Source organism: Chelonia mydas, chromosome 24 (genome assembly GCF_015237465.2).
Source record: "Chelonia mydas isolate rCheMyd1 chromosome 24, rCheMyd1.pri.v2, whole genome shotgun sequence".
Classification (NCBI taxonomy): Eukaryota; Metazoa; Chordata; order Testudines; family Cheloniidae; genus Chelonia; species Chelonia mydas.
In genome coordinates, this window is record NC_051264.2 from 1358581 (window position 1) to 1381426 (window position 22846).

The 22846-nt window shown below is 43.6% G+C and overlaps 1 protein-coding gene across 2 annotated transcripts in view; it reads left to right on the top strand.

Moving 5' to 3' along the window:
• Positions 1–22846, top strand: part of NUP210L (nucleoporin 210 like) — a 47358-nt gene that overhangs the window by 13459 nt on the left and 11053 nt on the right. For both annotated transcript variants that reach the window (XM_043535565.1, XM_043535564.1), the window contains 20 exons: positions 1125–1262; positions 2188–2343; positions 2917–3115; positions 3472–3617; positions 4619–4840; positions 5375–5548; positions 6078–6270; positions 7594–7682; positions 8029–8133; positions 11193–11294; positions 12186–12314; positions 13546–13673; positions 14625–14757; positions 15400–15462; positions 15992–16171; positions 17198–17278; positions 18857–18988; positions 19622–19780; positions 21305–21396; positions 22611–22785. In XM_043535565.1, the coding sequence (XP_043391500.1) occupies positions 1125–1262; positions 2188–2343; positions 2917–3115; positions 3472–3617; positions 4619–4840; positions 5375–5548; positions 6078–6270; positions 7594–7682; positions 8029–8133; positions 11193–11294; positions 12186–12314; positions 13546–13673; positions 14625–14757; positions 15400–15462; positions 15992–16171; positions 17198–17278; positions 18857–18988; positions 19622–19780; positions 21305–21396; positions 22611–22785 (2796 nt within the window). The remainder of the gene's footprint in view (positions 1–1124; positions 1263–2187; positions 2344–2916; positions 3116–3471; positions 3618–4618; positions 4841–5374; positions 5549–6077; positions 6271–7593; positions 7683–8028; positions 8134–11192; positions 11295–12185; positions 12315–13545; positions 13674–14624; positions 14758–15399; positions 15463–15991; positions 16172–17197; positions 17279–18856; positions 18989–19621; positions 19781–21304; positions 21397–22610; positions 22786–22846) is intronic.

Sequence of the window (22846 nt, forward strand, 5' to 3'; positions counted from 1 at the left end):
AAACATTTTTCTCTGTTCAATTCCAGGCTTTAGTAAATGTGTTTTATAGGGAAGATTTTGCAGAAGTCTGCTTAATGTGCACAGATTAAGGCCACATGTGGCCCTTGATTTGGAGAACATCTCTAACTGAACTGAGTGGGCACTGAGGACAGTATATGTCTCTTGGATTAATAGGCTTGACTACAATGAATTCTTGGGTTAGCCCCCTAAGCTGGCTGGTTGTTTCTGTCCAGTTGTAATGTTCTCTTTCAAATGGTTTTGAACAAGTGAGAGGTCTAGGTGTAACTAAGTAGCTGGGATTCCTCCACCCTTGCTCTCAACTTGATGTAAAGTGCAGTTTAGTGTTATTTCTTCTCTTTTAATTCTCTGCTGGCTGCAGTGTGCTTACTTGTCCTATAGACCATACAAACAGGAGCATTAAGGGCTGCTTTTATATAGTATTATATTTTTGTTTTTATAACTGTAGCAGCAGTCTTCCTTTTATGAAATCTAGATTTTGCCCCCTCTCCCTCTGTTTGGTGATATACTGTAAATTTCTCAGTCCTGTAGTGTTTGACTATCTCCTATAGTTTTACACGTGAGGCAACAGCTGTTGGGAACAGCTGGAGGTATTACTGCTGTTTTGGGGGAATTTTGATTACGCTTATACAAAAAAGAAAAAAAACAATTGACTTAAAGCAGAAACATAGTGTTCCTTATTCCCACCTTGTTTTCCAGGTAATCAATACAAATAGGAACCATTGTTTCTTCACAAAGTGTCAAATCTGTCAGCAGCTTGAAGGGAGGAGCATGGTATGCATTTTCTGCACATGCTGCTACCTCCTTGTACACAGCCAGTTAAACACTAAAAAGAAAAGGAGTACTTGTGGCACCTTAGAGACTAACCAATTTATCTGAGCATAAGCTTTCGTGAGCTACAGCTCACTTCATCGGATAAGCTCACGAAAGCTTATGCTCAAATAAATTGGTTAGTCTCTAAGGTGCCACAAGTACTCCTTTTCTTTTTGCGAATACAGACTAACACAGCTGTTACTCTGAAACCAATTAAACACTAGTTTACCACTTTTGTGAGTGGGGCAGCCTCTTTGCTTGAAAGATTATTGTTCCTTTTTTTGTGCCTGTAGGCTGGCTCTGAGGATTACTTGCCTGTCCCAATCAGCCATGAACAGGAGGTGAAGATTTACTTCCCCATCAAGCTGACGCCCTCCTTCCTTGCATTTCCACACCATCCGATGGCAATCTTGTATCGGTACAAAGTTCAGGTGAAGTATATATGGCATGGAACATCAGGAAGAAGACCTCTTTGATATGAGAGCCCCTTCCAGAAAAAAAGCTTATTAATTACTTCCAGCCAAATAGACACCCTGAGAGTGTCCTCAATAGTGAGTGAGAGGGCACGACAGCCTTTGTTTCTTTGCTAGCCTGATCTTGGCCCATTAAAATAAAGGGCAAAATGCTCATTGAATTTACTGGGGACAGGAGCAGGCCCCCATGCTAGCAACATCACAGGCAGATGACTAGTGCTTTCTTTTAACCCCTCTGCAAGCCCCACCCCTCCTCACCAGGCTTGTTTGCTCTTTCCCTCCCTCACAGGTGGTCACATTTTACATTTGTCCTAAACTGCTCTTTTTGAGTCCTGTTTCTCCAAGGTTTTGTCTTCCTCTGTCATCTCTTCTTGTTCCCTTCTTTACTGATCATACGCCCATGTTTCCAGCACCGCTTATCTTTAGTCTGGCTACATGGCCTTCAAGCCCCTGGGTTTCTGAATCATTCTAAGTTGTATTGTAAGTTCTAAGCAGCTAGAAAAGGGGGCAGAGACAAACTTATTTTCTCTATTCTGTTCCTGTCTGTGCCACTGACTTGCCTTAGGTAAAAAATCTTCCTGTGTCTCATTTGTGTCAGTACGGTTTATACTTTCCTATCCCCCTCATAGGGGGATTGTGAGACTTAATGCATGCACGTGAAGTGCTTTGGGGTCCTCAGATGAAGGGAACTGAAGAAATACTGTTATTACTTTATTTTTTACCCTATTAGCATGTTGTTCCACAGCCAAATCAGCTCAAGCACACATTTTGCCAAAGAATTAACACTAATCTTGATCCCTGCACACAATCCTCCTCCCGCTCTAGTACTCTCATTGATGGTAATCTGAGCTGTTTCCCTTTTCTATCCTCTGCTGTTTCCTAGGTAAAAGGAGGCAGTGGCAATTTCACATGGACCTCTTCTAATCAGACTGTAGTCACAGTCACCATCAAAGGAGTAGTGACTGCAGGGGTGGTCAGAGGGCAGAGCACAGTACAGGCCAGAGATGTGCAGAACCCCTTCCATTATGGAGAAATAAAGGCAAGCGTTTTCCTGACAAATCTTGCTTCAGTGACAGAGGGGGTTGCTTGTCCACATTTAGGAATCTAAAACTCATATTTGAAGTTGATGATGGGCACCTGCTTAGAAATGTTGGATTTGATTCTCCTCAGACTTACACTGCAGTTCAACACTTCAGATGAGTTACTGCTGATACTCACTGGAGGGAGTGAGTAGCATCACCCCCCCAGTGATGTTGCTGTTTGTTTGTTAAGCACAGACTTCTTATCAACATATTAACAATTGTCTGCTAAGCACAACAATATTAAGATTTATTTGAGTCAGGGTGTCTGGTGCTGTACAGTAACAATAAAATCAGCTGTAACTGAATCTCTTAAACCTGTATAGTGGAATTCTGTCTGTACGATTAAGGCTGCAAGTGGAATTCAGCTTCTAAGCCAGAGGTGGCTTCCACTTTTATGTACTCTGCCTGCCTGTCATGAGAGATTCTAGATTTCCTTCTTGAACCGGTGGCACTTTGCAGTGTGACGTGATTCTAACCCTGGGTGATCTAACCCTTCCTACTTTGCTGACTGAGACTCTTTGTCAGTGCAGGTGTATGTCTTGAAACTGACAAAGATGGAGATTTTGCCATTTCATGCAGACATTGAGATTGGCCAAGTTTTGGAAGTTCCCCTCATGATGTACCACACCGATAGGGAGACAAGGGAGACCATTGCTTTTACTGACTGCTCCCTCTTAGCCCTGGACATAAGCATGGATAAGCAAGGAGTCTTCATCCTTGCTGAAGAGGGTAAGATAGATGAGCTCCAAATTTGATCACTTTTTAAAATACCTGATTGCAAAGTCCATTTATAATTTATTTCCCAAAGTGTCATTCCTCGTTTTCCAGTGTGAGTATTGTGTCAATCAGTCCCAAGGTCTAGACAGAAGGTTAGTCATCCTGTCATAATGTCTGGAACTGTATAATTCAAGTCTTCCAACAGCTAACGGGGACAGGACGAGTGGCGAGAGGGTGACAGTCTGGGAAACATTTAGGAAAAATTTGGGAAGTCGTGGATTCCATTACAGCCGTAACCCTGTGTCCAGACATCAGCCCTGCTCATCGGAGATGTAGAAAGTGCTGAAAAAATGCTCTCAAATTTACAGGTAATGAGAAACCTGGCCTGACATTCTGCTCCAGTATTCAGTTAGCAGCGAAGTCCTTGGGACACACTTTAGTAACGTTGAGCGCGACAGCGTACCAGGAGTATTTTGAAACCAGTGCCACATTTGCTGCTTATGAGCCTCTCAAGGTGAGGAGGTGCTCCCCTCTCTCTACTTTGTTCCCTGCTATTTGAGTCCTTCTTTTGTCTTTGCTGTTTTCCTGTATTTGCTTCGGGAGCGAACCCACTGATGGTCGTGAGGCAGCGATGCTAGTGCACACTTCCCTTCTGTTGTGGACTGCCTGCCCGTATTCATGTTGTCATGGAATTGTGGTCAGAAAGAGAGGGCACTTTATCCCTGCCCCGTTGAGGGATTTGTGAGGTTTTATTAATTAACATTTGGCAAGTCCCTTGGAGCGGGGAGTTTAATGTATATCACCCTGAAATATTGCTATGTTTTTCTCTGGGAGGAGAAAGTTCCTCCCATATGTTTTTTTCCTTGTCATTACACCTGCCCACAGTTGAAACCATGTTTTTCAACTACCATCCTCCCAGACTCAGAGGACTGAATAAATTCTTTTTGTGAAAAACCATCAAATGCATCTGAGCAGGTCCTCTGTTGCAGTAGTAATTTTTCTTTTCCTGTTAGCTGAGCTTTCTGCTGCCCCAGTAGGGTGTCTTTTTAATTTTGGTGCAGATTATTATATAAAGTATTAGTTTTCTTACAGATAGCTCAATATAGTCCAACCCAGATCCAATAGCAAATGGCCTCTTTCTATAATATTGTGTAGTTTCTCAACCTTTCAGGCCTGCATAAAAACATGCGAACGGCCATACTGGGTCAGACCAAAGGCCATCTAGCCCAGAGTCCTGTCTTCCAACAGTGGCCAATGCCAGGTGTCCCAGAGGGAATGAACAGAACAGGGAATCACCAAGTGATCCATCCCCTGTTGTCCATTCCCAGCTTCTGGCAAACAGTGGCCAGCTGGCTCCACTTAAAGGCCCCTCCCACTGCTGAGTGGTATGAAGGAGCCTGAGTGTAACTGAGAATTAGGACCATTGGTTGTATTATAGACATTACCTTTTGTATGCCCTTGCTGAGACTATATATTCAAATAGCAGTGTCTGCTCATTTCTCTTTGTGTGATCAGGCTCTAAACCCAGTGGAGGTGGCATTGGTGACTTGGCAGTCAGCGAAGCAGATGGTATTTGAAGGCGGGCCGGGGCCATGGGTTTTGGAACCATCTCGTTTCTTCTTGGAATTGACTGTGGAGCATGAGGAAAAAATTGAGGTTACACAGATCCGACTGCCAACTAAAAGGAAACAGAACCAGTACATTTACCGGATTTTGTGCCTGGAGCTGGGGGAGCAGGTAGGGAAACACACCTACGTTTTCTGCAGTGTAATAACTAGCTGGCAACAGATTGGCTAATCTCTCACACATAAAGCAATACAGTGTGAAAAAAACATGTTCCATTTCTCCTGCCAGGAAAGTTCATGGCTTGCACCAGCACACCCTAACTAAGGGACAGTTTGACTCTTGTGTACCCGAAAATCATTTTAGAAACGCCTACTGTCCACTTCGCTGTGGAAATAGAGAAAGGGATAGTGTATTGCTGCATCTGATACTTAAAAGTATTCAGTGCAGAGGTGCCCCATTAGTGAGGGGGGCTCCCTGGACACGCTGGGCCTCTAGAGAGTCTCCCCTAGAGTGTGTGTTTGTTTTTGAGTCTCAGTATTTTGCTTATAGACTAGACCTTTATCACAACCCCTGACGCCCTGGCATGGTCTGGCTTTTGTTTTCTGTAAATAAACCCATTTTGGGATGCTGTTCAACATGACATCATGGATATAGCTGAAACTGAAAAGCCTGCTGGTTAACCATCTCCCTTGCATGTCCTTCAAGGTGCTTATGCTCCAAGTAGGTAATCAACCAGGAGTCCTGAACCCTAGTCCTGCCGTGGAAACTGTGCAGGTGACTTTCATTTGTGCTCATCCAGCCAGTATGTCTGTGACTCCAGTGTACAAGATAGCTGCAGGTGCTCAGCCTTGCCCGTTGCCTCAGCACAACAAACAGCTGGTAAGACTTTATATGTTTTAAAAAGAATGAATAACACTCCTCTCTATAATCATGTGTAGGATGATTGGAAACCCATGATGTGTGTCATATGTTTGATGTCCAGATGAAGCTTGTGTAGCGCTAACTATATGATAATTTAATAGCTATTACCAGGAAATCCATTATCTGAAGATGGAATCACCTCTGTCAAATTAAACTACTTTGATGATCTCTGCTCAGTTCCTCTTCCCATCAAACTGGCTGAGTAATTACATCAAATTACTGTGTAATTTGGCAGTAACTCACTTTCTGCATAAGAAAACTCTTTCTGCATAAGAAAAGAGGAGTCACAGCATCCTGGGCCCTGTAGTCTCTTAGAACGGCCATACTGGGTCAGACCAAAGGTCCATCTAGCACAGAGTCCTGTCTTCCAACAGTGGCCAATGTCTCTCTCATTCAGATGAAGGTGGCTATGGGCTGCAAGGTGCTTTTCCTCTAGAATCAGGCTCCGAGTTACTAATAAGATTGAGTTCTATTATTTTGGGTGTAGATCCCCGTGTCCAGTTTGAGGAATACAGTTTTGGAGTTGGCCGTGTTTGATCAGCACCGGCGGAAGTTTGACAACTTTAGCTCCCTGGTGCTGGAGTGGAAATCAGCCAATGAAACTCTCGCACACTTTACTGACTCAAAGTCCATGCAGATGGTAGCAAAGGATGATGGGAGTGGACAGACCAGATTGCACGGTACCTGTTCAGTTTTATACACTGAACTCCGATGAAGTCAGTCGGAGTTGCTCCTGCTTACCCCAGCACTGAATTTAGCTCAAACTCTCTCTCTCCTTCCTCCTAATATAATCTCTGTATCTATGCATCACCATGATATCTGGGTTTCACTTTCTCTAATGATTTTGGCTTTATTAATAAAGAATTTAACATAAATTAAGCTCAAACTTCAAGTTTTCTCCCTAGGCTGGGCTCCTCCTAGGTTCTTCCCAAAGGACTGTTCAGCCCACTCACTAGATCAGAGGTGGGCAAACTGCATCCGGCCCTCCAGATATTTTAATCTGGCCCTTGAGCTCCTGCGGGGGAGTGGGGTCTGGGGCTTGACCCACTCCGCGCGGCTCCCAGAAGCAGCAGCACGCTGCCCTCCAGCTCCTACGCACAGGGGCAACCAGGGGGCTCTGCACACTGCCCCTAGCGCTGCCCCCACAGCTCCCATTGGCCACGAACCACGACCAATGGGAGCTGCGGGGCAGCGCCTGCAGACAGGGCTGCAAACAGAGCCGCCTGGCTGCGCCTCCATGTAGGAGCCGGATGGGGGACATGCCACTGCTTCTGGGAGCTCCTTGAAGTAAGTGCCACCCAGAGCCTGCACCCCCGACCCCCTCCTGTACCCCTGCCCCAGCCCTGATCCCCCTTCTCCCAGTCGAACCCCTCAATCCCTGCCTGGAGCACCCTCCTGCACTCGCAACCCCTCATCCCCAGAGCCCGCACCCCCAGCCGGAGCCCTCACCCCATCCCGCACCCCAATCGCCAATTTTGTGAGCATTCATGGCCCACCATAGAATTTCCATACCCAGATGTGGCCCTCGGGCCAAAAAGTTTGCCCACCCCTGCGCAAGATCATTTCTTTAGAGAGCCAGTCCCAGTTCCCTTAATCTGCAAATGGAGTAACAAACCACCTGCCTAAGTGAGTCATCAGCACCCTCTTAGCCCTTTCCCAACAGAATTTCCTCCTGCTTACAGGGTGGGTGGGGTATGTCAGACAAACACTGCTACTCTGTTACAGCCTTTAAAAGTGCCATAGCATGGCTAATGGATTATATATATGTGTTTTTAAAGATACAGCACAAGAAAGCTGTCAAAGAACAAGTCAAGCAGATTGCTAACAATTAATTAATTGCGTCCAATTCTTAACACTGAAATTATTGCTCATGAACCTCATTTGCAAATACTGCATCCTACTCACTCTTATTCCTAGTTGAAGGTGGAATTGTTTTTTGTTCGTTTTTCCTTTTCAAATTCTATCTCGTTTCCAGTGAAATTTCTGCTCTCTATTGCTTATAGGGCATCAGCTCCTTGAGGTGCACCGCATCAAAGGGACTATTCTGATTGGAGTCAGCTTTGTGAAGTATTCAGAGAGAGGCAGTCCAAGAGTGAGTGAAAGAGGACATTGTGGGGCACATTTTCAAACGCTTCTGAGATGAGTGTAGTATGGATTGCTTAATCTCTGACTGATCTGTCTAGCAAACTGTTGCAGTCTACTGACACATTGAGCTGAGTAGGTTAGGATTGTGCAGATAATTTTATCTTCCGGTTTGAATACTGGGCTTTGTCCTCTTTCAAGAGGAAAGTCCTATTTCTGCCATCACAGCCAGTTCGGAGAAGGGCTAATGCACTGCCATTGCAATCATTAGTTCCTTCTGCGAAAGAGAAGGTTTGGGCTTCGGGACTCGAAGGAATACTAATGTAACTTCTCTCTGGTTTTGGTTGTGTACTCAGGAAGTATCTAACTTGCCAACCTCCACGGCTGTGGAGTTGTTACTGGTAGAGGATGTGACGGTGGTGCCAGACAATGCCACTATCTATAATCATCCTGCTGTGAAGGTAAGAAGGTTATTAGTATGGCTAAATCATATCACATCAGTCTTTTGTATATTACGCAGGATTTTATCATCAGATGTTTTTTTCCCCTCAACTGCCTTCATGAATATTTAGAAGACAGTGAATGTGTGTCCCTGCATAAAGCTCATGCCCATCTGTTGTAAAACTGATCATCACTTAATGGAATGATAAACGCTTTGATCTTCCTCATTCTGCTCAATGAAATGTAAATACAGTGTGGTGTTGGACTGCAAGTGCTGCTTCTGTTCAAGGGTCGCGGTGCTTCTGAAAAGAAGGCCACTGTCCGGATGAGTGTTCAGAGAGATGATCTGCAAGTATTCTTCACAATACACATAATGAGGCTTGTCCTGGTCTGTTTCAGTGAAATTGAAGAGACAGTGCAATTAGTGGAGGAATCAGTGTTCATTGCCCTTCTGTTGAGTGTCTCTGTAGCACTCCCAATCCCTGCCCACTGGCCAGTGAGTGATGGGAAATCAATCTTGGGTTTTCCATTTGAAAATCCAAACCACTAACCCCCAGGCTGGACCGTTCACAATTATTTTAATTGGATACATGGTACTAGCTGATGCCCTTGAGCTTCCTTTCTTTGTTGGGTCAGCAGGGTCTCCTTGGGGGAATCATGACTTTGTGTATTACAGCTGGCTATTCTTAATCACCTCATCACTTAACGCCAAATTTGAGGTCTTTACTTGATTTTTACTTATAAGAACATAACAGTGGCCAGACTGGGTCAGACCAGTGGTCCATCTAGCCCAGTGTCCTGTCTTCCAGTGCCTGATGCTTCAGAACATGACAATTTATTGAGTGATCCATCCCCTGTCATACAGTCCCAGCTTCTGGCAGTAGAGGTTTAGGGACACAGGAGCATGGGGTTGTGTCCCTGGCCATCTTGGCTAATAGCCATTGATGGACCTCTCCCCATGAACTTCTCTCATTCTTTTTTGAATCCACTTATACTTTTGGCCTTCACAACATCCCCTGGCGATGAGTTCCATAAGTTGACTGTGCATTGTGTGAAGAAGGACTGTGTTGCCTTATGCTTTTTTAAACATGCTGCCTGTTAATTTCATTGGGTGACCCTGGTTCTTGTGTTATATGAAGGGGTAAATAACACTTTCCCCATGCCAGTCGTGATTTACAACCCTCTGCCATATGCCATCTTCGTCGTCTCTTTTCCAGGCTGAACAGTCAGAGTCTTTTTAGTCTCTCTTCAAATGAAAGCTGTTCCATCCCCCTCCTCGGTTTTGCTGCCCTTCTCTGTACTTTTTCCAATTCAATATTTATTTTCAATTCCAATTATATGATTTTTGAGATGGGGTGACCAGAACTGCAGGCAGTATTCAAAAATGGGAGTGTAACATGGGTTTATATAGTGGCATTATGATACTTTTCTGTCTTACTATTTGTCCCTTTCCTGATGGTGCCTAACATTCTGTCAGTTTTTTTGATTGCTGCTGCACAGTGAGCAGATTTTTCAGAGGATATCCAGAATGACTACAAGATCTCTTTCTTGAGCAGTAATAGCTCATTTAAACCTCATCATTTTGTATGTATACTTGAGATTATTTTCCAATGTGCATTACTTTGCATTTATCAACACTGAATTTTATCTGCCATTTTTGCCCGGTCACCCAATTTAGTGAGATCCCCTTGTAACTCTTTGCAGTCAGCTCTGGATTTAACTGTATTTAGTAACTTTTGTATCATCTGCAAACTTGACCACCTTACTGTACCCCTTTTTCCAGATCATTTATGAATATGTTGAATAGCACTTGTCCAAGTACTGATTCTTGGAGGACCCTGCTATTTACCTGTGTCCACTGTGAAAACTGGCCATTTATTCCTAACCTTTGTTTTTTATCTTTTAACCAGTTACTGATCAGACCTTCTTTCTTATCTCATGTCTGTGTGCTTTGCTTAAGAGCCTTTGGCTAGGGACCTTGTCAAAGGCTTTCTGAAAGTCCAAGTTCATTATATCGACTAGGTCACCCTTGTCCATATGTTTGTTGACCCCTCAAAGAATTCTCATAGAGTGGTGAGGCATGATTTCCCTTTACAGAAGCCATGTTGACTCTTCCCCAGCAAATCATGTTCATCTATGTGTCTGATAATTCTGTTCTTTACTACAGTTCTGTTCTTTACTACAATTTCCCTGGTACTGAAGTTAGACTCACTGGCATGTAATTGCCAGGATTGCTTCTGGAGCCTTTTTAAAAAATCCGTGTTACATTAGTTAACCTCCAGTCATCTGGTAAAGAGGTTGGTTTAAGCGATAAGTTACATACCACAGTTAGTAGTTCTGCAACTTCATGTTTGAGTTTCTTCAGAACTCTTGGGTGAATACCATCAGGTCCTGGTGACTTTTAGTCCTGTTTAATTTATCAGTTTGTTCCAAAACCTCCTTTTATTGACATTTCAAGCTGAGACAGTTCCTCTGATTTGTCACATAAAAAGACTAGATCAGGTTTGGGAATCTCCCTCACATCCTTCACAATGAAGACTGATGCAAAGAATTCATGTAGCTTCTCTGCAATGGCCTTGTCTTCCTTCAGTCCTTCTTTACCATCCAGTGGCCTCACTGATTTGTTTGGCAGCATTCCTGGTTCTGATGTACGTAAAAGAAATTTTGCTGTTAGTTTTTGTGTCTTTTGCTAATTTCTCTTCAAATTCTTTTTTGGCCTGCTGAAGTATTCCTTTACACGTGATGTGTCAGAATGTATGTTCCTTTCTGTTTTCCTCAGTAGGCTTTGACTTCTTTTACTCTGCTGTTTAGCCACGGTGGCATTTTTTTGGTCTTCTTACTGTTTGGGTTTTTTTAGTTGGGGTACACCTATAATTTGAGCCTTTATTACAGTGTTTTAAAAATATTTCATGCAGCTTGCAATTTTCAATTCTTACTTGGGCTAAAACTCCCTTTGGAGACTGAGTAAAAGCTGAGTAAGGACTGTAGGATTTAAACCCCTCAGTCAGTGAGCCAGCACTCTGAGTTGCTAGAGAAGTGAGTGCACTGGGATTTTACTCCTTTTTCTGTCCCATTTTAGGAAATATTTGATCTAGTGGAAGGATCTGGGTACTTCTTGGTCAACAGCAGCAAAGAGGAGATCGTAAACACTACATACCTGGAAGCAGAGAGTGCCATCGAGGTGAGCACATTCAAGATGTTCTCCCCTGGAGAACAGCCTGGGTTCAGAATCTCACAGTGAGATTCACCCTCCTGGAAAGAAATCGATATTTTTTTCTTACTTTCCATCTCTCATTTCTTTTTACCTTCAGAACTGTTTATGCAGTTCACTTTAACACGCTGGATTACTTGATTGCCAGCAAGTGTGTAAAGTGATCCTGATATTTGTTGGAATAGGTTCTTAATAGGAGAAAACATTAGAATAATGAATTAAGGAATACCTGTCACCAAATGGTACAAAATACACTGTATCAGTTACTGTGTATAGATTTAATTTACCTTTTGGGTTTTATTATACGTTTAGGGACTTCGCTGACTTCCAGATCCTGTATAGGGTGACACTTTCAACCATTATAGTTGCTCGATCAAAATTAATTCTCTCCTGTAGTTTTCCTTGCTGCTGTTTCCTGTAACAATAAATATAATACAATATACTATTTGGTGCCAACTGGCCCAGAGGCATGAGTGAGCAGTGGGGTCAGAAATCAAACTTGAGTCAGCTTTGCTTTCCTGTAGAGAGAAATTTAGCCTGAATATCAGGAAGAAACATCCTGACTGTGTGACCTTCTGGACTGTTGAATGATTTCCAGGGGAAGTGATGAAAACACTTAAAACTAGACTGGACAATGTTCCAGTAACTGTGCTATAGGAAGAGTCCTGTGGTGGCTTCTGGTTGACCCTAACAGAGCTTTTCCATCTTTCGTTTACATGTTGTTTGAACAATGACTTTTCAGCAGAATGCTAGACTTGGTCACTTTTACGAGTTAGCTTTAGCTTTTTGGTGACAGAGATGTAAATTAAATTGGTATCCACTGCAGATAATATGGCTAATACCTCCTCACTTTCCTTGTAGATTGTCCCTTTGCATCCTGGATCTCTAACCTTGGAGGTCTACGATCTCTGTCTGGCATTTCTGGGACCAGCTACAGTCTATCTACATGTGTCTGATATGCATGAGTTGGAGGTGGATCTCATTGATAAGGTGAGACAATCTTAGGGAAACTCAAATGTCTGTAAAAAACCTAGCCTGGTGGGATGTGATTTTTTTTTTTTTGTTCTTATTTCTGTTCTTTGTTTGTTTTGTTTGCATTGTATGGAGCCATCAATGAAGTAATTTTCCCTTCAAGAGACATTTGTTTTATTTTCACACTGTTAGAGAAATCTGTGTGAACGTATCTTCTTAAATACAAGAGACACTGTCAGTGGCAGCCTTTCACCTAGGCATCCGAGAACATAATTCTTGGCTATTCCACTATGGTGTTGGCTCCCAAGGACAAAGAATGTCACTGCACAACGTGCATTTGTGCACCCGCCATCATGAAGAAACTCATCTTTCTCTAGGTTGCTTAGTAAAGACGATAGACTCTTAACTATGATGGGTGGCGGTTTTGAGAGTTTGAGGCTTCAAAAATATATGAGTTACATTTTGGTTCTATCATTCTTATGATTCTTTCTTCAAATCCTGTGGAGCAGAGATAATTCACATGAGCCACATAGCTGGGCTTGATGCACTTGGTGCAAGATTTGTACATAGGACTGCAAGAGAAGTTGTATTTTTTTCTTCAATACTTGGTTAGACACTACCAACTCCTGCCCAAGTATCCACTCTTTTCCTCCTCCTTGGGGGAGGAACAACTTCTTCTGGAACTGAGCTGCAAGGGGCTTATGTTGAAGATTGAGTGCAGTGTCTTAGCTAGGTGATAAACCATGAGATCTTGCATCCGCTTCAGAGGTTTGTTTTTGGCAGTAAATCATACTGCTGTAGAAGGACCAGGCCAGTCTTTTTGTTTTTTTTTCACACTTTATTAATGTGAAATCTTATTTTACCTGGGTTAAAAAATGTATTTAAGGCCACTAAGTGTCCCAATAATAATGTCACTCGCTACACAGTGGAAGACCCCAGTGTGAATCCGTGCCTCATACTGTAGGGGCTGCCATACATTCTGGCAGCCCCACAGCAGCTCCTAGAAGAGATGAGCCTCTAATTTTAACAGCAACAACCCTATATTTCTGATCAAGAAGTGACACTGAAAGAAGAGGGAGGGAGCCTGCGTGCATCCTCTTGAGTGTCCTGCCTATGTGAGTATCTCCCTGCAGGTAGGAAAGAGAACTTAAGAGAGGTAAGGTGGGTGGTGTCCTTTTGCAGCCCATCCAAGGTTAAGCATAGGTACAAAGACACCACCAAAAATTGTAAAAGTGCTCTTTTTACCTAGATCGAGATTGGCAAATCTGTCCTAGTCAGCGTGCGAGTCCTTGGTTTTCATCGACATCCATTCAGGAGTAAATATTTCAAGTACATGAAGCTCAAACTGCAGGCAGCATCTGCTATTGTTACACTTGTGTGAGTACTACAGTAGGCAGCCTGGTGCATTTCCACCTCAAGTAGCAGCTGATAATATCCATTGTCTACTGCAAAATAGAACTGGTTACTACAGAGCAAAATCCAGCACCCTATCCATCCCCTGGCTAAAGGAGTGTTGTGGTGACTAGATATCCAAACTCTCTCCAGTTATGTCACTGTCTCAGTGTGTGTGTTCTTGGGGAAGTTGCTTCACCTCCCCATGTCTGAGGTTTAATCTTCTGTAAAGTGGGGATCATACATAAGTACCTCATAGGGTAGGTTGCCAGGCTTAATTCATATTTGTAAACCTCTCAGCGTAGATCCTCAATGAAAAGTGATGCAGAAGGCAAAGTGCTGATTTCCATTCCCATCACTCGGTTTTCTACACTGCCACAGAATCCCCTTGCCACAGGAAAATATAGCTGTGTATTAAATATGTTTACAGTGTTTATTTCTGGCATGGTTAGTCCATAAATGTATAGCTCTTTTGATTGAAATAATTTTCCTTGGAATCCCTGTATTATCTTAATACTGTTCGGCTTGCCTACTGTGGAGGCAGATGAAAATAAATGTACTTATTTACAAATATCTTAGTATTCAGCAATGATGTCAGAGAAAATGAAGGACCGTTTAATGGATTATATAACTTAAACCTTGCCACAGCATGACAAAAATGGTGTGTGCATGAGGAAAGAGACATTAATTTCCCTGGAATGTATAGATTCCAGAGCATTAACATGATTGAACACAGCCACAGACTTTCTCACAACTATCACAGATTGTGAATTCTGCCTCTCAGAGCTTTGTGTAACATAAGTCTAAGACTGTGCTGGCTGTCTAGAAACACAAACCTCAGTATTAGAGACTCATTTTAAACACATCAACTAGTTAAAGGCATATCATTTTAATGCAAGCTGGGAAAAGTGAAAAAACTGTTAAGTATCTTTGCAGGCTAATGGAGGAAGTGCGTGAATACTCTGAAGTTTACGTACTCCGAGCTGTCGCAATAGGCCAGACAACCTTGGTGGCTACAGCCTGGGACAAGATGGGAAGAAAATTCACTTCTTCTCCTCGGAAGGTTGAAGTAAGAATGCTCACCATTTGTGCCTGTCTATCTTCAGATGTTTCTCACTTGGTGTAGAATCATTTCCTTCAAAGTGCAGTGAAAAAACCCACTTGGATAATGTTGGCCTGAAAAGCTTGGCGTTTAGATGGGTTTGGCAGTCATAAAAGAATGGAAAGATCTTGTAAGAAATCACAGATTTCTTATAAGGGCAACATGCTGCTGTTTGTTTATTTTACCAAATTAACCCATTTTCCATAAAAATCTATGTTGTCCTGATGTTTACAAAACAGAGGGTGTTTGCTAACTGGGAGTCCCATTCTCTGTTATAGAGATCTCAAAGGGATGTGGCATAATCAGCTTAGAAAAATGCACATGTGATTTATTTTGTATGCTGTAGCAAAGAATTCAAATACTGAGCTACCATCAATCTCATTGTTCTCTAAAATATAGGTAATTTTAGCTGTTGTGAGGTTTTTTGTGGGGGGGGGGGGGGGGGGGGCGCTGGTAGAATGTCTGTGGCACTTCAACACTAAGTGCAGACTGGCCAGGTGCCCTGTGTAGTGCACCACTAAGCAAGGAGTATTTTTAATATTAATGGTTTGTCTTTTTAAAAAGAAATCCTGCAGCAGAAAAAGTTTTCCCTCCTTTTCCCTTTGCTAGGTCTTTCCTCCATTCAAACTCAACCCAGAGGAAATGACCCTCATTCCACACAACATGAGGCAGGTGAGCTTTAAAGTATATTAGTTCTTCCAGAGACAAATAAGATTTACCCAGTCCCCTTTGCCTCTTTCTTCCTTCCTCCCCCCGCCCCACTCCTCCTGCCATATTAAAAGAGTATAGTACTGGTAAAAAATGTCTGATAGAGCAGATGGTAAAGGCTCTATATCCTATTATTGGTTCTATTCCTGTTTCCTACTTTGCTACCTCTTTCTCACTTAACCTTCCCCACTCTTTCCTAAGCAGTAGAAGTCAAAATTACATCAGGTATGTTTGGCCTTCTCTTCCCCTCCCTCTCAGACTCTCGCCTCCAGATCATTTCCAGACTAGCTTCTCCTGTTTCTTTTGAATATATTTGCACTGTGAGGTGTATCTGATGTACTCACTTGAGAAGCCGGGGAAGAGACACTGCGTTGTTTCCAATATGTGATATGCTTTCTGTTTGTGGACAAGGAAAAGCGCAGATCTGGTATGTGGTTCAATTGCGTTTACCTCATTTTCTGGGACTACAGTTTCCTGTTTAAATATATTGCAGGTGATGTCAGAAGGTGGCCCACAGCCACAGTCCATCATTCACTTCTCTATCAGTAACCAGACTGTGGCTGTAGTTAACAGGCTGGGCCAGGTGATGGCTAAGGCAGTTGGAACAGCCATAATACAGGGTACCATTCAGGCGGTCAGTGAAGACACAGGAAAAGTAATAGTTTTCTCAAAGGTATCTTCCTAGCTTGTTTTGTAATTCCTCATTTGTTTCTCTGATGTATTTTCCTTGCACTGGCCTCTGCTGAGGAAGCACATCTGCAGGTGGGTTTGGGCATCTCAGTGGAAGTGATCCTGAAATCCTTGGTTGGAGAAAACTCCCGTCGTCTCTAAGATCCCATACTATATGCATGTCGTGCCTAGACAGGAGTAAAGGTTATTGTAGGGTTATTATTGTAGTTTGTTCTTTGGTTTTATGTCTGAAATGAGAAGTAAGGCCTTTGCCTGTTGGAGGGAGAAATGCCTTACTAAGTGGCATCAGCTCTTACATCTCTGTGTTTCTTGCTTTGTTGCACCCTCAGTGGGAAGTGCATTGTTGAAACAAAGTAAATGTTTAATTCATGGGAGAAAGCAATGGGGCATCAAATAGCTCTCTGCCAACCAGAAACTTTCCCTGCTTGGCTAGCAAATAAGCTGCTGCAGCCTCTGTGTTGGTGGCCATCATAGGTGCCAACTCCGTGGGTGCTCCGGGGCTGGAGCACCCACGGGGAAAAATTGGTGGCTGCTCTGCACCCACTGGCAGCTCCACCCCCTGCTCCCTCCCCCCAGCTCACTTCTGCCTCCCCTCACTCCACCTCCTCCCCTGAGTGCGCAGCTGTTTCACGTGGCAAGCCTGGGAGGGAGGGGGGAGGAGGGGGAACGAGGCACGCTTGGGGGAGGAGGCGGCGCCAGGGCAGGGATTTGGGGAGGGATCCAATAGGGGCAGAGTTGGAGTGGGGCTGGGGGTGGGGGGGCACGACAGAAGTTGGCGCCTGTGGTGGCCATAGTGCCATGTTTGCTTCATGTTCCTCAGGGACTGTCACTTCTGCAGTTCTGCTAAGCTCTGGGACTGCATGCAAGTCTAGTTCTCCTTTAAAGCTACCAACTGAGCCCCTAACCAGCCTACACACTGTTTATTTTGATGGTAGGTCCCCAGTCTCCTTCCTCAGATTGTCCATTTTACTCCTATATCTCAAAGCATGTTATTTGCCTTATATTGCAGGGTCAAGTGGGATTGGAAGTAGTTCAGCTGAGAGCAGTAAGAATTCATGCACCTGCCACTAGGCTTATAACAGCCACCAAGGTTAGTTCTGTAGCTAATATCGGAAACCACAGTGACCTGCAAGTAGTGAATGACTTTCTAGCTCTAGCTGGAGTTTGTGATTGCAGGTATAAATCCAAATGGTGCTGAAAATCCTGAGATAGGGTTTACTAACGTGATGTAGTAACTGAAAACGGACTTCTTTAGTCATCTAGACCAGTAACTTCCAACCTTCTCAAGCAAATGGCACCAATTTACCAAATGGAGACTTTAGCTGACTCTTGTTCTACTGTGTATGCTCTAAACCCCATTCTCATAATGATAAGCAACCTAAGTCCTACAGCGGGTTAGAGCTCTGTGCTCCACTGGATGGGAGCTGGGAAATGACAGTGCCCTAAGGCCCAGCAGAGACAAATCATTAAAGTGGGGAGAGGGAGCCTGGAATATCTTCACAAACGCCTCAAGAAACCGTGCTAGTGGAGAATCATGCATCTAGTCCACTGTTGTAAGATAGTTTCTGAAACGTTCTCATACTTGGAATTTAGAAGGGCTCTCAAATGCTTTGTGTGTATAAGTGAGAAGGAAGTTATGTGCAGGACAGCATGGAAGGCACACTGAAAAGGGAACTGCTTGGCTGCTGCCGAAGATCTGAGTATGTCCAGGTAGAATATGCTTGCTCTATTTGCCATACACAGCTCCTTCCACCAGTCCAGGGCGTGGGGGACTGAACCTGGGTCTTCTGCACACAAGGATATGCCACTGTCAGAAGGGGTTGTTATATTTTCTCTAGGGCTAGGCATTTAGCTAGGTTGTTTGTACGTTTTACAGTAATGTTAAGAGACTTCAGAGAATAGGCTGTTGGTAACAAATTCATGACACATACTACAAACCCTAACTATTTTTGAAGAGTTTACAATTAATTTCTTGTGTCACCATGTTGGCAACTCCTCATAGTCTGTGTCCTATTCATTTATTTGTCTGCCGTTCATAAGAACGGCCATACTGGGTCAGACCAGTGGTCCATGTAGCCCAGAGTTCCAGCAGTGGCTGGTGCCAAATGCTTCAGAGGGAATGAACAGAACAGGGCAATTATTGAGTGATCCATCCCAGGTCATCCAGTCCCAGCTTCTGGCAGTCAGAGGTTTAGGGACACCAGAGCATGGGATTACGTCCCTGACCATCTTGGTTAACAGCCATTGATGGACCTCTCCCCATGAACTTATCTAGTTCTTTTTTGAACTCGGTTATAGTCTTGGCCTTCACAACATCCCCTGGCAATGAGTTCCACAGGTTGACAGTGCGTTGTTTGAAGAAGTACTTCCTGGTGTGTGTCTTAAACCCGCTGCCTAATAATTTCATTGGGAGACCGCTGGTTTTTGTGTTATTTGAAGGGGTGAAAACACTTCCCTGTTCACTTTCTCCACCCCAGCCATGATTTCATAGACTTCTGTCCTATCCCCTCTGAGTTGGCTCTTTTCTAAGATGAACAGTCCCAGGCTTTTTAATCTCTCCTACTGTGGAAGCTTTCCGTCCAGAATTGAGCTTAGATGCCCAAACTGTAATGTAGAAAACATCAGCAATACCCTGAGTGCCCATGGTGACAGTATTTTTACTTTGCAGATGCCTGTTTATGTCATGGGGCTGACCAGCACTCTGACTCCATTTTCCTTTGGTAATGCCAACCCAGGGCTGATATTCCACTGGTCAATGAGTAAACGGGATGTTCTGGACCTTCTCCCCCGACACTCAGAGGTATGGAGCTGTCCACAAGAACGTGATTAAAACCCACTGCATGCCAGGTGGTGGCTAAAGGCATTGGGGATAAGGCAAGCTGCATTAGAATTCCTGGCTGGGCAGATTAGCACTGCTCTGCAGACCATATGGCTTGAGTGCCAGCATCCCTGCCTTCATAAATTAGGACACCAAATGACCTCCCCTTCCTCCTCCTAGTCCTTCTTTGAAACAGAGAAAGCCTTTCACAAAGTCTTCTACAGTGATTTCTTCAGTGACATTGCCTTAAACTTCCTTATACTATGTCTGCTGTGTGTATGTTTCAGATTGTGAACTCCTTGAGACAGGGACTGTCTTTAGCTGTCTCCTTGTCCAAGCAGAGCCAGCTGGAGCTGCACTGAGCTGGATGCTTATCTTTGTATATCTTAAGAGGAACAGTACCAGGCTCTTGAGGGAGTTACTCATTAACCATTCTACCTAGAGGCAATTAACTTATAATAGCATCTCTCATCATAAAGAAGAAAATGCAAGGGAAAAGTGACCTCTTGAACCCTACATATGGCATCTGTCTGCATTTTTCCTTTACTATAAATGAACAGTTGATCGGAAAGGCCTGAGCAGCCTGTAATGACAACCCTACCATCTCTCTGTCAGGTTTCCCTGCAGGTTCTACCCGAGAATAACTTTGCTATGGTTGTACATACTAAGGCAGCTGGGAGAACCAGTATTAAAGTGACAGTGCAATGTCTGAATGTATCCGCCGGTCAGTTTGAAGGAAACATGGCTGAACTCTCAGATGAAGTACAAATATTGGTAAGTTGCCCTGGTCACTCCAAATGGGATCTCTTACTTTCATGGGAAGAGGCAGAAGACAGGATTTCATATCGGAAGCAAGGAGGAAAAAGGAAATGAAGCCTAGGCAAGATACCAAGTCAAGCTGGCAGGTGTGCCATGGATAGGAGTACACTGCAGGCTGTCCACGAACAGGTGCATCACAAAAGATGTATTGTGGTCACAGTGTGCACAGAGATGTGTAAACCCTTCTCTGCATGTCTCTGTATTTCTCGCTAACTGATACTCCTGGTTAGTGGTGACTTCATTCATGCTGCCCATGGGGTGTATATAGATTGTGTGTAACTCCAGCCCCCACCCTTCTGCAGTGTTGTTTCTGCCGCAGAGCAAGGGAGAGTTCTGTTAATGAGCTGGCCTGCCCACACTAAATGTCCAGCCCACACTTTTGATATGGATTTTGTGGATTTTCATTGAGACTTGCCTCTTGAAGCCTTTGGAATAGAAATCATCACCCCCTGCACAGCGGCAGTTTCAGTGACTGCTCTCGAGCCTGGAGCCAAACAGTCTTGGCATTTTCAGAATAAAAGCAAAATCATATCAGCCAGTAAGCAGGAGAAAGTTCCTCATTTCCGTGCAATGTGAAGGGCTTTAACCGTACAGCTCACATAACAGCCGCTGGAAATGGATGTTGAATGCTTAGTCGTTTCTTTCTGTACTTTCTTACTATGTTTTGTTTCAGAGTAGCAGCCGTGTTAGTCTGTATCCGTAAGAAGAAAAGGAGTACTTGTGGCACCTTAGAGACTAACAAATGTATTAGAGCATAAGCTTTCGTGAGCTATAGCTCACTTCATCGGAATGCATGAATCCGATGAAGTGAGCTGTAGCTCAAGAAAGCTTATGCTCTAATACATTTGTTAGTCTCCAAGGTGCCACAGGTACTCCTTTTCTTCTTACTATGTTTTGTATTTGTATATTCCTTGTGTGAAGAGGTTCCCAACAATAAAAGTGCCTTTCTCTGCTGATGAGCACTGTGCATCGCTCTCCAGGCAGCCATTATCATTTCCACCCCCATATTGAGGGGCTTTCTTCTGATTTCTTATTAACCAGCCTACATGAGAACATAGGATTTGTCATACTGGATCATGTTATTGGTCAATTGACTTTTGTATTCTGACTTCGGCAGTGACTAATACCTGATGCTCTAGGAGTAAAAAGGGAGGGGAAAAAAAACATATGTTTCAGTCCTCTTATTCTCTACCGTACATATGGATGGTAATGGATTCTGTTAGACAGCAATCAGCTTGCATGTGTTAATCCCTACTATGTCACGTATAAAGTTATTGATAGAAAAATTATCCAATCTCTACGTTGTAGTCACAACATCTAAATCTCTGATCCCCTGTGGGAAGGAGTTCCACAGGATGATTACATGCTGTGTGAAAAAGCATTTTCTTTCATTGGTTCTAAAAGTACCTGCTATTTAATTTAATCCAGATGTATTTTTCTGAATTTCTCTTTATAAAATGATTTGTTCTGTTCCTACAGGTGTTCGATAAGCTTCTACTTTTCTCTCCTGAGTGCCCTGCAGAGCAGATTCTGATGTCCACAAACTCACAGCTCAAGCTGTATACAAACAGGTAAACAAAGAAAAGACATTCCATTCTGAACCCAGGAAATATAGGACAGAGAAACAGTTTACAGCAGGGGTGCCCAACCTATGGCCCGTGGGTTGTATGTGACCCACCAGAGCATTTCATAAAGCCCATAGCCTGCTTCAACACAATATTACTAACAGCTGATTCATCAGTGTTTTGTCATCATGTTTACATCATTTAGTTTACACAATTGTGTAAATAGACAATACTGGACATAGGTTATTTCTGTCTAAATACGTACGAAACAAGCTGAACTTAAAAGATAAATCAGTACAGGTGTCATTAAAATATGTAGAATCTGTTTGGCCCACACAAGATTTACGTGGCCCTCCTGTGTAATAAGGTTGGGCACCACCGGTTTACAGCATGTGTTCTTCCTTTCTGCCTCTTTGCATTGCAGTCAACTTTTTATCTTCTTTCCAAGAGCTGCACAGACTTGCAGAATTCTGTTGCATGGGAGACCACTTTTGGGCATGCTCAGTCTCTGAAATTGCCTGAACATTAGTCTTTAAAGCCATACTTTGTGCATATTAAGTGAAACTCAAGCCTGGCACAGAAAGGCTTAAGTGAAATTTAAGTGTTGCATAGGCCCTGTGCTAGCCCCCAGCGCAGGGATGAATTTTATCCGATGAGTATTGAGACCAGGTTGAGCTCCACTGTCAGTGCGAGAAATGAAATCTGGGGTGGTAGTTTTTGTGGTTCTTAGATTATGCACACTCCCAGATGTGTTCTTTTCTGTTGGGAATATAATATGCACTTTTCTGAGGGGTGTCCTCTGGTACCCTACCACCCTCAAATGTGCAACATATCTGAGCGACCCTGAGCAGAACTGGGTCTGACCATCTGGAGAATATTGTGCCTTCCTCCTGCTCTCAGTCTGTCAGCAGAGGGAATGAGATTGAGTTTGGGGCCCAAACTCTGATCTCTTGTGAATGAGTGGGTGGTGCTGTCACTAAACCACTGGCTCAGCACTTTCATGCCTCATTTAAATAATAATAAAATACGATAAGCTGTGAACTGGAAAAGCTTGGAGGCACACTCTCCTGGGGGAGTTTTGAAATTGCTGGATACATGGCTTGTCTGAGAAAAGCTCTTCTTGCTGAGATTTCTCATAGCTTCACTGCCCTCCATTTAGACTGAAATGTTCAGCCTGGTAGAGTCTAACCGAGGGTTTGTTCACTCTGTCCTTGACCTAGGGAGGGGGCGGCGCTTGTGAGCTCTCAAATCCTGCAATGTTTCCCCAACTCTTCCGTCATTGAGGAGCATGGCCAGGGACTCCTGAGAGCAGGAGCTGTAACAGGCACTGCAGTGCTAGAAGTAACTTCTCTAGAACTCTTTGGAGTCAACCAGACAGTCATAACCGGGGTCCGGGTAAGAACTGTTGCAAGTAAAAGAAATAGCACCAGTGTCCGATTTTTTCAAATCATGAAAA